This window comes from Buteo buteo, chromosome 7 (assembly GCF_964188355.1).
Source record: "Buteo buteo chromosome 7, bButBut1.hap1.1, whole genome shotgun sequence".
Lineage (NCBI taxonomy): Eukaryota > Metazoa > Chordata > Aves > Accipitriformes > Accipitridae > Buteo > Buteo buteo.
Window position 1 is genome coordinate 14,310,151 of NC_134177.1, and position 15,107 is coordinate 14,325,257.

At 45.9% G+C, this 15,107-nt stretch overlaps 1 protein-coding gene across 2 annotated transcripts in view; it reads right to left on the bottom strand.

Annotated features, from left to right (window-relative positions):
* FGF12 (fibroblast growth factor 12) overlaps nucleotides 1-15,107 on the bottom strand; it is a 236,912-nt gene that overhangs the window by 78,679 nt on the left and 143,126 nt on the right. For both annotated transcript variants that reach the window (XM_075033244.1, XM_075033243.1), the window contains one exon: nucleotides 3,519-3,629. In XM_075033244.1, coding sequence (XP_074889345.1) covers nucleotides 3,519-3,629 — 111 coding nt within the window. The remainder of the gene's footprint in view (nucleotides 1-3,518; nucleotides 3,630-15,107) is intronic.

The window sequence follows — 15,107 nt, forward strand, 5'->3', positions numbered from 1 at the left end:
ATGCAAGCACTGACAGCAACAGTCTGCCCTGAAAGAGTATTTGAGTTCACTGGAGGTGGAAGGAAGAGATATTGCTCCAAATTCAAGCTCATATGTAACATTACTAAGAACACAAACAAGTGCCTCACCCACCATGAAACTACACTCCGATTAAAAGAAAATTCTTCATATATCCCAATCCAAGTAGGCAGAGAATCTGTCTTCTTGCTAACATTAAGATGGCGTGCCTTTAACTGCATGGTATAAGGAACAGATGTCCCAAGCGCTGTTTCGCGGGAAACTGGCTGGATGCCCATTCAAATGCCATTAGAACTTGGCTTCTGGGTTTTTTTTCTTTTTCTTTAAGTGAGAGGAGGTGGAAAATAAATGCCATCAGCCTCTCAAGAACACACATAAAATGGGCACCAGATAATTAATTTAAAAATTGCTTAAATATTAGCAGTTCCTCTTATATAAATAACTAGATTTTTATTAGAACTTTTAATTGCATCAGACGTATCTGAGGGACATGTCGTGTCTCATTTTAAACATTTATTTTGCCAGAGTAAACCAACCTAATGTATTCCATGAAAATTAAGCTTCCTTTCATAATGCTAATTTGAATAATCAGTGTGTGGCTACAGAACACAGAGCAATGTATGGAACACGGTGTTCACTGTGTATTTAACTGTGCTAAGATGGCTTCTGCATGGAGAATAGATGATCATCCAGGATGGGAAAGATCCTGCTGCAGCCATCAAGATTGCCCTTCTCTGCCAGTGGATGCGAGTTAAGCAACCCCTCTCCAAGGATAGGAAAATATTGTCTATCTAGTCTTTGAGTTTTGCCCTTGCACAGAAATAATGCACAGACTTCTGACTGGTTAGTCAAGAATCTTCTGGAGAGACATTTTAAAACAGAAAACATCAGTGAAGTAAATCTGTAAGCTGCTCACTTAGACAAGCGAGTTCTGACTTTTTTCTGGTCAAAAATTGAGATGTCTGGAGGAACAGAAAAGGAAAAAAAATAGTCGGTATGCTTTATTTTGTCATTTCAAAAGTGAAAAATGTGATTTTGTTTTGAAGCTATAACTGGAAGCTTCCTATAATATAAAATGTTGACTCAAACTGAAGATTTATAAGAGAGCATATTGTAAAAAAGTTAAACAAAACTGAATAAAGCACATTCCCCATTTCATTTTCAGGAGCCAAATATTATCAGGTGGAAGTTTTTCCTCTTTTGACATCCCCCGAGATCAGGGGATGGGTAATTCTTTGGCTTCAGTCTTCTCTCAAAAACTTCACTAAACTTTCCAACACAGCCCATGACTTTGAGCAAGTGGCTTGGCACACTTCAGCTAGATGCCTCCTGTCCCACCAAGCTGCCAAGGCAGGGCTGCCATCTCACCAGATAAATTTACACTCTAGAAGCGCCCTTCAGCCCATCTATTTCCAATTAAGAAGACTGGGTGGAAGTGACTCACAAGTACTCAGCACCTTGCCAAACTGATCTCTAACATTTCTGATGGGATCTATAAATAAGAGCTGTTTGGGCAATTGGGGCCCAACCTCAACCATGGGGACTCAGGAGGTTCCCCTGCACCCACCAAGGTGCAGCCAGCAGCAGCTTCCCTCATCTTCCCTCCCAGCCTGAAATATTGCAGAACTGCTCTTACATTTTATTCTCCTCTGCTGTTTACCTAAATTCATCCCTGCTTCCACTTAAGCCCATTACTGTGTTGTTCAGTCGTCACTGATAGATGAGGGTAATGAATCCCTGTCATCTCTAGCAGCTCTTCCCATATCATTAACAAACAGGCCTCCAACGGGATTTTCTGCAGATTGAGAACACTATACCTTCTTTCTTTATGAAAAAAGCAGCTAATACAACCCAACACTGGGTCATTACTCACCCACTAAAGCCCACTGAATTCATCCCATGTGTTGGTGTCTGCCTGAGAAAAATCACAAGGCCAGACTCTTCTTGCAGGAAGAGACCTGCTCAGTCTCTCATGGAGTAAAAGTGCCTGTGTAGAGGTCCACAGATTCTCCTTCTCCAACATCAATTGCTCTCATTGCAGGTTGTGGCATTTCATTTGTTCAACACCAGCACATGAAAGAGGGTACTAAAACCCAACAATCGCATCTGCTACAGGCTGAGTTTCTGGTGAATGCAGCCTCTCGGGTCATTTCACAAGGGCTTTGCCAGCCTCCCACAGTTTCAGTTGCCATCTTCCCAAAGCTGCTCTCATGCATGGACACCAGCCCCGAGCTGGCTGCAGCAGAGCAGCCCCACCACACACAACACTCCTGCCACAGCACTCTGCCAGCTTCTTGGGGATGGGGCAAGCACCATGGATGTAGGGTTGCAGCCACCTTGCACCCTTGTCCAAGTGCATCTTCACAGGACAACGCCAATGCCCTGCTACGTGTGCTGCAGCACTGCAGACAGCCCTCACCTGCAGCCCAGGCCCTGCCTTCCTGAAGGAATGATGCCTTCAATCCAGCTAGGACCTTCTTTGAGTTAGAACAAGATTTGTCCCCAAATTAGGTAGGTTCCTCCTTTCACAAAGTACATGCAGTTTGCTTCCATCAATCCCACCACACGGATGAACTTCTGTTCATCCCTAGGAATGACTAGGAAGACACCTTCCACACTGGACAGGCTAGATACAATGTCCCTTCGGTGGTACAGGGAGCTTCAAACCAACATAGGACGACACAAATGAAGACCTGAGTGCAGTTTGTGGCACCAAGGATCTGAGCTTATTACTGTCCAGCTTATTACTGTCTACTCAGAAGCATCAGTCTGACACCTACAAAATGAAGAGATGCTGTAGAAAATATCCTGCACCTTTTTTAACCTTTTGAAGGAGCTTTGGTATTGACAAAACTACTTCTTTTACAAAAGGAAGACTGGCTACTGCTTTGCATTTTTTTTAAGCCAATATGGCTCCTGCACACAAGCATCATTTTTAAACCTGCGTCACTCTGCTGCACTTTGTTGGACAGCATGAACCCAACCCCTTTGAAAAGGGTTTTGGAAGATGAGTTCCTTTGGAAAGGTCATTCAATACCCTCAACCTTTACACCAGCCTCAAAGCACTAGACTTTAGTGAACAGCTGGTTTTCTCCAGCCTGGAAATTCCTGATGCTTGCTGAATTTTTCAGGATAAAATAGTGAAAACAATTTTCTCCTCTTCTCCTTGGAGAGAGAATTCCCCATATCCTTTACCCACGTGGCATGTGTATAAATATAATCTCCTTTCTCTTCTGGCAGCAATTCAAATCATGGGTTTTATTCTCCACCCCACCCAGATGGCAGTTACAGAATCGGGGCAGGAGGGAAGAAGATCGGAGAGGAAACATATGAAATTATACAGGCAAGATTTAAAGGGGAAGGATAGATAGAAAAAATGTGCAGAAAACAGCTGGCTTCTTCCTAATTTGATCTTTTCAAAAATAAAGCTACACAAGTGAGACCCACTAGGTGATGCATTTGATTGTAATTGGGTTGCAAAACAGGCTAATTTTTCTTACTGTAGTCGCTGTTTTCGTCCTTGGTCCCATCAATTGTACCATCTGGGTGCATCTGCAGGAAGTATTCCTGCTGGCTGAATAACCTTGTCACAATTCCTTTCAGCTGGGGTTCTGCAAAAAAAATTATTATTATTAGATATACCAAGTAGCAAGAGACCCAATTTGCTTGGCCCCCATTAAGCCCTGAGTAAATGTAGAAGTGCTTGGCAGATAAGACAGCTTTCTGTGATTCCTTTCAAGCATGGTTGTAAAATATTCATATATACATAGATGTACAGGCAAATAAAATTGAGATCAGATGAGCAGGTAAAAATGCAATGCATAGTTGGTGCAGTAGAAAGTAACAGATTTATGGAACATCACTTCACTGAAAGTTAGCTACCAAATGAAAGTCTTTAGACAGCTTATGTATTCTGGATATGCCACTCGTTCAGAAGAATATTTGCTAGCAGTGTTGGAAAGAATTTGCTTATTGTTTCTTATTCAGCCTGTGAAGCCAACTACCTTGTTTTCTGTATGGTTGATTCCCTATCATGCAGTTCCAGTTTTATGCCAATGAAAATCTATTTAAATCACTGGTATCATACTGGTGTAAAACCAAAGTAACTGAGTGCTGAATCAGGCTGCATGAGTCCAACTGTGTGGGAATCAGGGAGCAAAATCCTGAAAGGAACAGATGCAAGACACCTCCAAAAATGACCTCTGAAGCTCTTATGGGCACCTTAAAACGCCTCTGTTTCAAAATCCCGCATGTTCCTCCCTCCCAAAACATGTGCCACACTCTGGTAGATGAGAATCACTCTTTGCCTCTAGCAGGGTCCTTTCCCAGCCCCTGTACATCATGAGCCAGCCACAGACTGGCTAGGGGCTTCCTTATTGCCTCTGCAACATTTTATACCTGTGCTGAAGAGGAAAAAGAAAACAAAAAAGCAGAAGCAATTTGAACTTCACATGACAGAGGTCTGCAACGTTACTGCCTGTCTCCTTGCCATCCAACTGATCAAACACAAATTAAGTGGTCAAAAATAAATTCTATTTTAATCATGCAAGTCTTACAATTTGTCACAGGCATTGCTTCTGGAAAGCAAGCTAGCTGGCTACACGTGAACAGACACACTAGCTGAATGGCAGAGACCTTCCTTGTGTGACAGCAGTTTGTGGTTTTATGTGACCACCCACCAAAAGTAAATAAATAAGACCTAGTTATTGCTGGCTCAATAGACAGGAAAAAATCCAGTGTAGCATACCAAAATCTTGTCAGCCTCCCATCTTTCATGCCTCTAGTGAGGCTGTTTAATAAGCCATAGTCCTTATATAACTCCAGTCACGTTGTGTGTTAAGTGTTTCCATTAGGAGCCCTCATCTCTAACGATTTTGCACTGCACTGTGCAACTTCCATTTGAGGACAGCACTCAGCCTGCACTTCTGCACAGGCAAACCCCCCTGCAGCAAGCAGGGACCTTGGATGCAGACAGGCTGCAGGTGCAAAGGATTTCAGCTTCACCAACCCCTCCACCAGCCAGGGAGAATCAGGTACTATTTCATAGCTCCAAAAGCCACTGAATCAATCAATATCAGCTGGTTTCTATGCTGCCTTAAAACAAGTGATTTCATAGCAACAAGAGTGTTGTAGACTGCAGACAGGCTTTCTCCCAGCAAGACAACTCTGGGACAGTGGATAAGTACAATTGTACTGGCCATCTAGTAAGAGCTAACATCGGTCAAGCCAACAGATGTCAAATTGAGCCTTAGATTGAGCTAAGTGTTTTGCTTTCTTACCAAAATGAATTATCAATTTTGTTGAAGGCAGAAGCTTAATTTAACTCACTTTTCTAACAAGCACATCAAAGCTAGAGGCAATGAAAAGCTGTATTCTCAGGCATAGATGACTGTACCACCCTCCTTGAGCCCGTCCCCTTCCTCCCTTTTATCTAATACCAGAATAGTAAAGGCACTACTAGGCACTCTCTGATACGAGACCTATGTTTGAGTTCCTGAATGAGTCTTAGCCTCATTTTTACTCTGGTTAAATTTTAGCATTTAAGTACTTTGCACAAAATGAAAGAGCTCCCAGCAGGAGAGATTTAGAAGATGCTCCTGCAGCCTGAGGCTTTCTGTGTGCTGGGGAAGGGGGGAGATCTTGTCTTAAAGCCCCTCAAGGATAAGAGAAGTGGAGATATAAAAAAACCCTGACCTTTTCCCCTTTCTTGGGAAGATAGTTTAGCTACAGGATAGAATGACCTTTCCTTCTTCTTTGGGGTGCAAACTATACTTCGATCATGCAAATCACTTTGGAACACATGAAAACCTCTCCCACTTTTACTAAATAGCCTACCAAGTAAAATATAGAGCAAATCTGCTCATCATTAGGAGCTTCATGTCATTTTTAGAGTTTATCAGAACAGCACCCAAGATCCCCTGAGGTCCCCCTGCATCTTCGCTATAGATGCAAATACCATTGCAGCAGAAGGCCAAGTGTCACCATAGTAAAACACAGGATAAAGCCCCAGGGTCCCTTTTTGTTACCGATCTGACATAGACAGTCAGTCAGGTCTGATTCAAGCTTAACAACTGCCATCTTCATAATCCCAGGCTTTTCTGAGTCAATGCCTGCCTAGGGACAGGTTGGAGGAGTAATCTTGTCTTACATGTGGGGTTTTTTTTCTGACCTGACCTGGTTTTGCTGAAGTTTGAGGCTCATGCCCAAACTCAAAGTAAAACTCAAGGGGACTGAAGCGGAGAGCTCTCAGCCATACACAGACCCACCACATTCCTCCTGGCCCTAACACAGTCTGACAGCAGCAGTGTTCCTCTCTCTCCTCACTGCACAGATCCTCTTCTGCAAGAGCATCCCTGCTCCCCAGCCTCATTTAGGATGCCCTGCAGCACCAGCAAACAAATGCCTTTTCCAGACACCAAAAGGTCAGAAAGCCCTTTGGAGACATACAGATCTCTTTTCCTGGTTTCTGCATTTCCTTGGGTCTCTTTCTACAGGAGAGAAGCACTGGTGAGCAGCTGCACCTTTGGGTACCTACCCAAACGAAATACAAAAGCAGCATAGAGACATGCATAGCCAGGACCAAGTTCTCTCCTCTAACACAGAGCACAGACCAGGAGGGTTAGGGAGCTGCCAGGGCAATGGGTGATTTGCATCACCTCATACAGCTGTCTCTACACCTGAGCCGGGCTCCCTTTGCATCCCAGAAATCAACAGGCAAGCCAGGCCAGGTCCATAGGGTCCCGAAACCACTTGCATCTCTCCACTGATTGCAAAGGGACCAGTTCAAGCACAGCTACACCAGTGACAGCAGCCAGCGGGAGTAGCTGCTTCCCACCTCCTGTCTCATGTCTGGGCATGAAGTGGGATATTGGGATTTGTCATTCATCCAGCAAGCAGTGTGGCTGGGAGGCCTACAGTCAAAATTTTAGGCAAAGGCAGCTTTTAACAAGGAACAAGGACTTACCCATCTTTCTCCCCAAAGCTCACTACAGAGTTACTACCTGAAGAGGGAACTGTGTAATCACAGGACAGGACTTCTGCTAGCCCAGAGGAAAACTCTGCACATAACTTTTAAGAGATCCCCTACTTTTGTCATATCATATATTTTAGCACCACTTCTTTCCATCTACAGAGCCATTTTATCACAGTCTTCCAGCATTGCTATCCCTTATGCTGCAGCAATCATGCTGAAAACCTCAGTTTGTAGAAAAATCTCAAAACCAGTAGGTGTCCTTGTCAGTTAAGGATGGTGGGACACCCTGGTAAGTCAGAACAGAAGGCAGAAAGACAATGAAATAGACTGAGAACTTTTTACAGTTTTGCAATTAAAAAGAGAGAACAAAACTTCCAGCAGGCAACATTCCCAGTGCTTACTGGGGCACTGGGGAGGGGGCAGAATTAAAATAAAACCCCACAACCTTGATACTTTTCTTGTCTAAAGTTCCCTCAATGATATTGCTCCAGACTATAATCAATAAGATAAAGAAGCAAACCAGAGAAAAAGAAAAAAAACGCAGCACAGATAACTACAAACCCTGCCACGAGCATTTTTGTTCTATAATTCACAGAATTTACCAGGAATCAAACTCAAACCTACTCTCTAACCTCACCCCTATGTAGCAAGGGGGACTCAGATCCTCTTGCTTTTGAAGGAGCAACACTGCATAACACACTTGGGATAAACCTATTCCTCCCACTCAGGCTCCTCCATACAGTCTTTTATTTTGCTGTAGGAGCAGCTTTCCCTGCAGAAATGGAACTGAAGTATACAAGACTTCAGCACCAACTTAGCTTCTCCCTAAACACAAAGTCAAGTACTTCAGAATGGATTTAAGAAAGAAGTTATGACTGCCTTGATACCAAAGTACTGACTAAACAAGAGATTTCCATGCAGTATGGATTCCCATATGATATGCAAAGGGATATTTTCCCCTTATAAGCAATACTGTTATACTTTAGGATGCTTACTTTAAAGTTCCTGTTCTGGTTGCTCATACACAGCTGTTCAGGGCTGGGCAGTGCTGGAGAAAGCTCAGTGGACCATCTCCTTATGCAGATGCAGTGAGCTCAAATCCTTCGAATTATGGTGCTCCCAGAAGATGCAGGAGAAGATCATACCCAGGAAGCATCCCTGACACAACAGGCACAGTCACAGCACAGACCAGTAAGAGTAACAGGGAGCAAGAGCTAAGCCATGGCTCCATTCCTGGTCTGCAGCATCTGCCAGGCTAGGAGTTTTCCTTAGGGTGAAGACAGTTCTCGGCTGATCACACTTCTTAGAGCAGTCATCCAGTGACCAACTCGCTGCACATCCCCTGAAGAGCATCCTACTTACTCCTCCTTCCACAGACCAAACTCACCAGCTCTGCCTGCCCTGCTTTTAACTTTCTGAGCCCTTTAACACAGCTGAGGCTAACTAAATCATGATCTGATTGCTAATCTCCTTGTCTCTACTTAAATGGTAATGTGATGCTGCCATTATTCATTTCAGCTGTCCTGCTGCTGAGCCTTAAAGCCATCTCAGTTCACCAGCAGCTGCTGTGCTTCCTGCCTTATTGTACAGCGATTTTCACTCTCCTGGGGCTTGCCCAGGACATGATAGTTGCAGGGCGCTCACACATACTTTGTTTGATCTCTAGGGACATGCTCACAGAAGGCCAGGGGATCATGTCCAAATCAGCTACTCTGCAGAGTCACATCCCTCACCCTCAAACCACAGGCATTGCTGAAGGTATTTGTGGGCTACAGGGAAAAGAGCAAGAGCTCTGTCAGGGACGCTGGCAGAAATGTTTCTTCTCAGATATATCACTAGCTCTTTAATGACCTTTTCTTTTATTTCTGCTATTTAAGGCGAATGCAGAACTCGCCCCGTTAACTGGAAAATGAAAAACACACAAGCAGAATAACTCACCTTAAGGCAGAGAGGAGCTATGATGTTATGCACCAGCGCCACATTTAGCAAAGCCCCACCGAGGGCACTAACTCTTGTGTATTCCCATCAGCAAAGTAGCAGCACAAACCCCTGGGTGAGGAACCCTACACTCAATCAAGTACTGTATGGTAGCTCAATTCGATCCAAACCCTGAGCTCAGGAGGACCAAGGAATAGGGCACAACACTAATTTCCAGCTGAGACTCCATCGTGGAAGGCAGTCTGCCACAGCCGCATTTCTTGCAATTCATAGGACACTTCTTATTATGGCAATACGATGACCGGAGGCTGCAGCAAGCCAGACCCCGCTTTGCCTTGGGCTGGGAAATCTAAAGGGACTCAACAAGACCCCACTCACAGAAGTCACCTTGATCTGAACTCCCTGAATTAATGGTAGGGATCTCAGAGGGGCTGCTTTTCAATGACATCTTGGAAAGATGAAGGGCTTAGTGACGTTTCAGGGATTTGAGCCACTTGCAACTCATAGCAATGCTCTGGTCGGCAGGCAGGCCTCCACTTGAGGTTGCTGGTGCAGAATTGCTTTTAAATCCACTCCAGAAGTTACTGCGCTGGGTGCCAGCAGCACTCTGTGTTGGTTATGGCATAAATTCTGAAGCTCTTGGGGTTACTGTTCTCCACATAACAAGCTGTCAAACAACAGAGGACTCTGGTAGCTTAGACAGCAAGCAGCTATTTTATATTCAGCAACCTGCAACAAGGTAGAAGGAAGGTACCTGCTCTATGATTTCAACAGGAGACTTGCCTGTTTGTTTGTTCTCTTTTTCTGCAGCAGGACATGCTCTGACTCAACGCCTCTGCGGGGTCTTAGCACAGCAAGGCTGTCAGAGATGCCAGCAGCAGGCTCCCAAAACAGTCCCTCTGGTACCTGCTAAGGACATTGGTCTGGCAAAGGGAGAAAGCATCTCCAGCCCTGTTTTGAACCGTGGCTGGGCATACTGCTGACTCCCTTCCATGCCTGTGCAACAGTTTTGCTGAGGATCTGACTGCAAACACAGGAACTGTAATACATCTCAGGAGCATATTTCACCTAAATGTTCTTTAAACATTTGTTTATTGCAATTAAACATTTTAGCCTGGAATTTACACATTCCATTATTCTTATTTTCCCCCATTCAGGCTGCAGCTGTCATAATGGGAGGTTGATTTATGACTCACCCAACCAGCACTCAAATCCTTAACACACCAAAACCAGCATTCAAGTCAAAGCGTATACTGCTCCTAATTTACTTAGATTAACTCGACGTTTAAAGTGCCACCACAGAAACTGCAGTTCCCCTCCCCTGAAAAGGACGGGTTCCAGAATACTTGATAAGCCAAAAACTGCAAACACATGCAGACAGAGCAGGGTACCAAAATCCCTCCCTCGGAAGTACAGCATTAATGAAGGCTTGCATTAACTCGGCACAAAAACGCATCAGTGAGCTCCATGCACATTACTATGGTGACAGGCATCAGCACGGAACTTGGTGGGGAAAAAGAGGAAAAGCTGAGGGAGAAAAATGTTGGGTTTTTTTCCCAGCCAGGAGCTGCTAAGTTCCTGAGGAGTTAAGATGAAGTAAGCGGCTGTCTCCAATTAAATGCATGACTGTTGGCATAAGTTTAATAGCTCAACTCACTACCATGATTCACTGAATCCACCCAAACTGGGAAGCTCAGGAATAACAGCACTTGCAGCTGTGCCAGGAGCTGCTGCCCTTGAAGACCAGGGGTGCGTTTTCCCCAGCCAAACGCCTTGGCCGACTCTTCCAAGCTGTGACCAGGGCAGAGCGTGAGCCTTTAGCAGGCACTGCACACGGGTCTGGGACCGCACCTGCAGTGAGTCGTGCACGAAGCAGGTCAAAGCCTCCCGAGCCACATGGAGGACACTCCAACGGTGTCACTCAGGTGCGGAGGTAGGAAACCTTGCTGCAAAGTGCTGAGCATCTTCAGCTCCCACAGGAGTCGCTGAGGGCAGAAAAGCACACAGGCGAAGGCAAGGACGACGTTTCCCAGCCCCACAAAATGTTTTCCACAGTTTCTGTGGCTAAACTCAGCAAAATTGTTCAGAGCAGAAGGACACACTCCGCCTCAAGGAAGCCTACAAGCAGGAGGCCTGGATGGATTGGGCGGTGCAGCCTGTAGCATCCCAAGTAAGAGGCAGGGAGAGGGCAAATGAACTGCAGAGCCGAAGAAGGTGAGCAGCAGCGTCGGGCATTTGCATTTGGATGCCTCCGCAGGCTGCCTGCACAGAGGTCAGGTCACGGTGGGCAAACGGCGGCTGCCCAAGCATGAGGAGGGGCTCTGTAGCAAAGCCAGGCATCCAGCCCCACCTTGCAAAGCTGCCACAAACCCCTTCAGTTTAGATACAGCCATTCAGCTTAACACACGGGCACATCACCCAGCCTGTGAGTAGGATGGAGAGATGTAAACAGACTGACTGACTGATGCTAAGAATTACTCCCGAGATCTGTGACTCTGGGAGCACCAAAGTTGATCCCAGCTCCTTTCCCAATGATGCAGAACGAAGGCCATGCTCAGCTCCAGTTCAACGTGATTACAGGGTTAGTGTCACCCTCCAATTACAGGGAATTTATTTTGAGAAGAAAATGACTCTGGGACAATAGAGCTGCATGGCACACTTATGTATTTACTCATCTCAAGGGTGAATCTCCACCCAGGGCTAATAACTATAGAGAGACGACTGGTGTTTCCAGGATGCATTACGTGAAATAACAGGCTGTGCTGACAGGGATGGCCTCTGCATTTGAAGGACAAGCTTCCAAAAATGACATTTCCCTAACTCGGAGGGATGATGGGCTCAAACCGATGACAGCACCCATCAAAGCAATCGCCTCCTGTCACCATCAGTGAGTCACTAGAGCAGAATGGCACCTTGCAGGCAAAAAGAGCATCCAGAGAAGTGATTTCCTTTCCTGTGCTGATACCTGCAATGAGGAATAGTAATTAGCCCTCCAGCACTGAGCACAGCTGCCTGCCTGCACTCCTCTACCAAGGAGCAGACATGTGCAAAGCTCCGCACTACGCCTGCTTTGCTCTTACAAAGATGAGTCCCTCCAGGGAAGTCTTATTTCTCACTTGCAGGGTAGGTGGAAAGGATGTGGTTGCGTGGCACTGGCGTTTATGCAGGCCCTCCCATATCAAGGGAATCAGCTTTACACAGATGTTAATAGAAGTCTGAGGTAAGGGGCAGAGAAAGGAGTCATATAAAGCATTGAAAATGGGGGTGCAACATGGGACCACTGCTACATGTCTCTTGCAGGCCACCCTGTTCCTAGGACCCTATGGATGTTAGGACTTATAGAAGTCACCCTGAAGCTCACTCGCTCCCCAGGCTCCAGATCCCATGTGCCAGCCACCTAAGGTCCAAGGCTCAAGGACAAAAGAGGTCCAAAGTCTTGGATGAGTTTTCCTAGAAGGCAAATGCCAAACTAATGTACATGACACGAGCTACCCACTCTGCACACAAGCTAAGGAAAAGACAGCCATCTCCAGCACTGCAGGGCCAAAAGAGGTCCCCAAGACCACCACAGGTGAAAACAATGGGATGGAAGAGGACTGATGGCCACCAGCTATTTTGGCACAGAATTGCTGAATACCTCTGGGTGAAATTGCCTAGCTGAATATTTTGCTAAAAAATTCAGAGTAAGAGCAGCTGAAGCTATACACAAACTCCATCTCATTAACAGGGGGAAAAAAGGAGATCTGAAAAGCGTACAAGTTTTGATTTTTTTCTTTTGAGACAACGCTTTGTTTGGCAATTTAATGAAAAAAAAATGTTAAAAGAGATGGAGATGAAAGTAAAAGTTTCATTTTAAGTAGAATGAAATATTGCATTGGATCTGAATCCCCTCCCCAGAAACTTCTTCCATTTAACCAGAGAACTAAAAAAATCAATTCTTCATACAGCTACACTCCTGGGTTTGTCTTTGTCTCCCCCAGGACACAGTTTCTGTTGCTCTGTTGATCCAGGGTGTTTTACCAGCAGTCAAAATTTCAAAACATTTCCCTTTAAAGAGCAAACTTCTACACCTGTATTGACTTGAGCTCCGATGAGGAGAAAACCAAAGCCTGACAGGAACGGAAAGCATAAAGGAGAGATGTAGGGCTGTTCCAGAATTTACGCAGGGTGTCGTGGTTTAACCCCAGCCAGCAACTAAGCACCATGCAGCTGCTCGCTCCCTCCCTCCCAGTGGGATAGGGGAGAGGGTTGGAAGGGTAAAAGTGAGAAAACTCGTGGGTTGAGATAAAGACAGTTAATAGGTAAAGCAAAAGCCGCGCACCCAAGCAAACCAAGGAATTCATTCAGCGCTCCCCATGGGCGGGCAGGTGTTCAGCCATCTCCAGGACAGCAGGGCTCCATCACCCATAACGGTTACTTGGGAAGACAAATGCTAACCCTAATGTCCCCCCTTCCTCCTTCCCCCACCTTTATATGCTGAGCATGACGTTGTATGCTCTGGACCATCCCTTGGGTCAGTGGGGGTCAGCTGTCCCGCCTGTGTCCCCTCCCAACCCCTTGTGCCCCCCCAGCCTGCTCGCTGGTGGGGTGGGGGGAGAAGCAGAAAAGGCCTCAGCTCTGTGTGAGCACTGCTCAGCAAGAACGAAAACATCCCTGTGTTATCAACACTGTTATCAGCACAAATCCAAAACATAGCCCCACACTAGCTACTATGAAGAAACTCTATCCCAGCCAAAACCAGCACAAGGGTGAGCTTTTTCAGGTAAGGGAATTTAAAAAATGAGAAGTTTAATGGAAAAGAAGTTGTAGTTACAGCTGCTAAGCTGTCATTTTCCAGCACAGTCAGTGCCTTGGCTACTGAAGGTTAAAGCATGCTCATAAGTATGGATAGCAGAGCACACAAGATGTATTATTTATTTTGAGGAACACCCTGCAATTATTCCGGACATATTGTGTAATTAGCCAAAATTACAGCATATTCACCCAGAGTGAAACAGAGGATAGCATAAATATTATGTGTGAGCCCACAATCACAGAGCGGCATTTCATTTGGGTGCAAACGTGACTCCATGAACCAACCCAGCGTGTGCCCCTTCACGGGAGCTTCTCCCTGGCCCCCACAGGCTGTGCCAGCTCCCAAGCAGCCACCCGCAAATGGGAAATATCAGGAGTAAAATCCAGACCTTCCCCATGCCGGCAATGAAAGCTCAAGTGCTGCATGAAGATTTAGCAAATGTGTACCCCCACCCTGCAGAGCTTTTGGGCTGAGGGATGATTGAGCCCAAAGCTCATACCAGCAAAGAAGGGGCCACAGCTATGGTGTCCCCAAGGGAGGTGGAAAGACGGGCTCAGAGGATGATGCCTGGAGATGCAGCTTGCTGGGCTTTGCTGCCTGGAGCTGGCAGGAGGGAAAAAATAGAAAAATAGTTCTGCCCTCTCCCCATGCTTGCAGAACCTCTCACCCTACAAACGGGGATGGAGAGGGAGAGGGTTTCCTACAGGGCCATGCGTCACAGAGACGTGTCCTAAGGAGTTGTCTGATGGGTCAGAAATCCTGGGCAATTTTGTGGCAGCGCTTTGCCACTTGTATAGTTAGAAAGGCTGTGGTTTGGTTTTTTGACTCCAATATGCAACATAAAACTTCTTCACTTCAATTAAGCAGATTTCTTCCTGGCTTCCTACGAAGATTTGGTTTGGATATTAGGAAATTCTTTCTACTCAGAATTTGTTCCATGGGAGGATGTAAAAAACAGGTTAAAAAACATCTGTCTGGGGAATATACAGCTGGTGTCAGTGCGGGGCTGCGGTTGGACTAGTCAACCTTGGGGGTCCCTTCAGCCTGGCTGCTAGGTGACCACAACTTGGTGACATTATCACGCTTCTGCACCCCCAGTTTTTGAAGGGCTCCATGACAGAGTCCCCAGCTCCCCTCACCTTGAAGTGCCCCATGCAAGGCACCAGATCACTAATAGTCCTCACACGAGCAGAGCAGACGCCATCCCTGCTGTTCACGCCTGCCACGGCGCTGTGATTTGTGCTATTCTCAGCCGCTTCCCCCATTAATCCAACAGGCCTGAAATACTGCAGAAACACCGAGAAGTCCCTCACACAAACAAAACACACTACGGAAACGACTACATCAATCTTCCACCCTGCTCCGCATGCCTAGAAAAGTAAA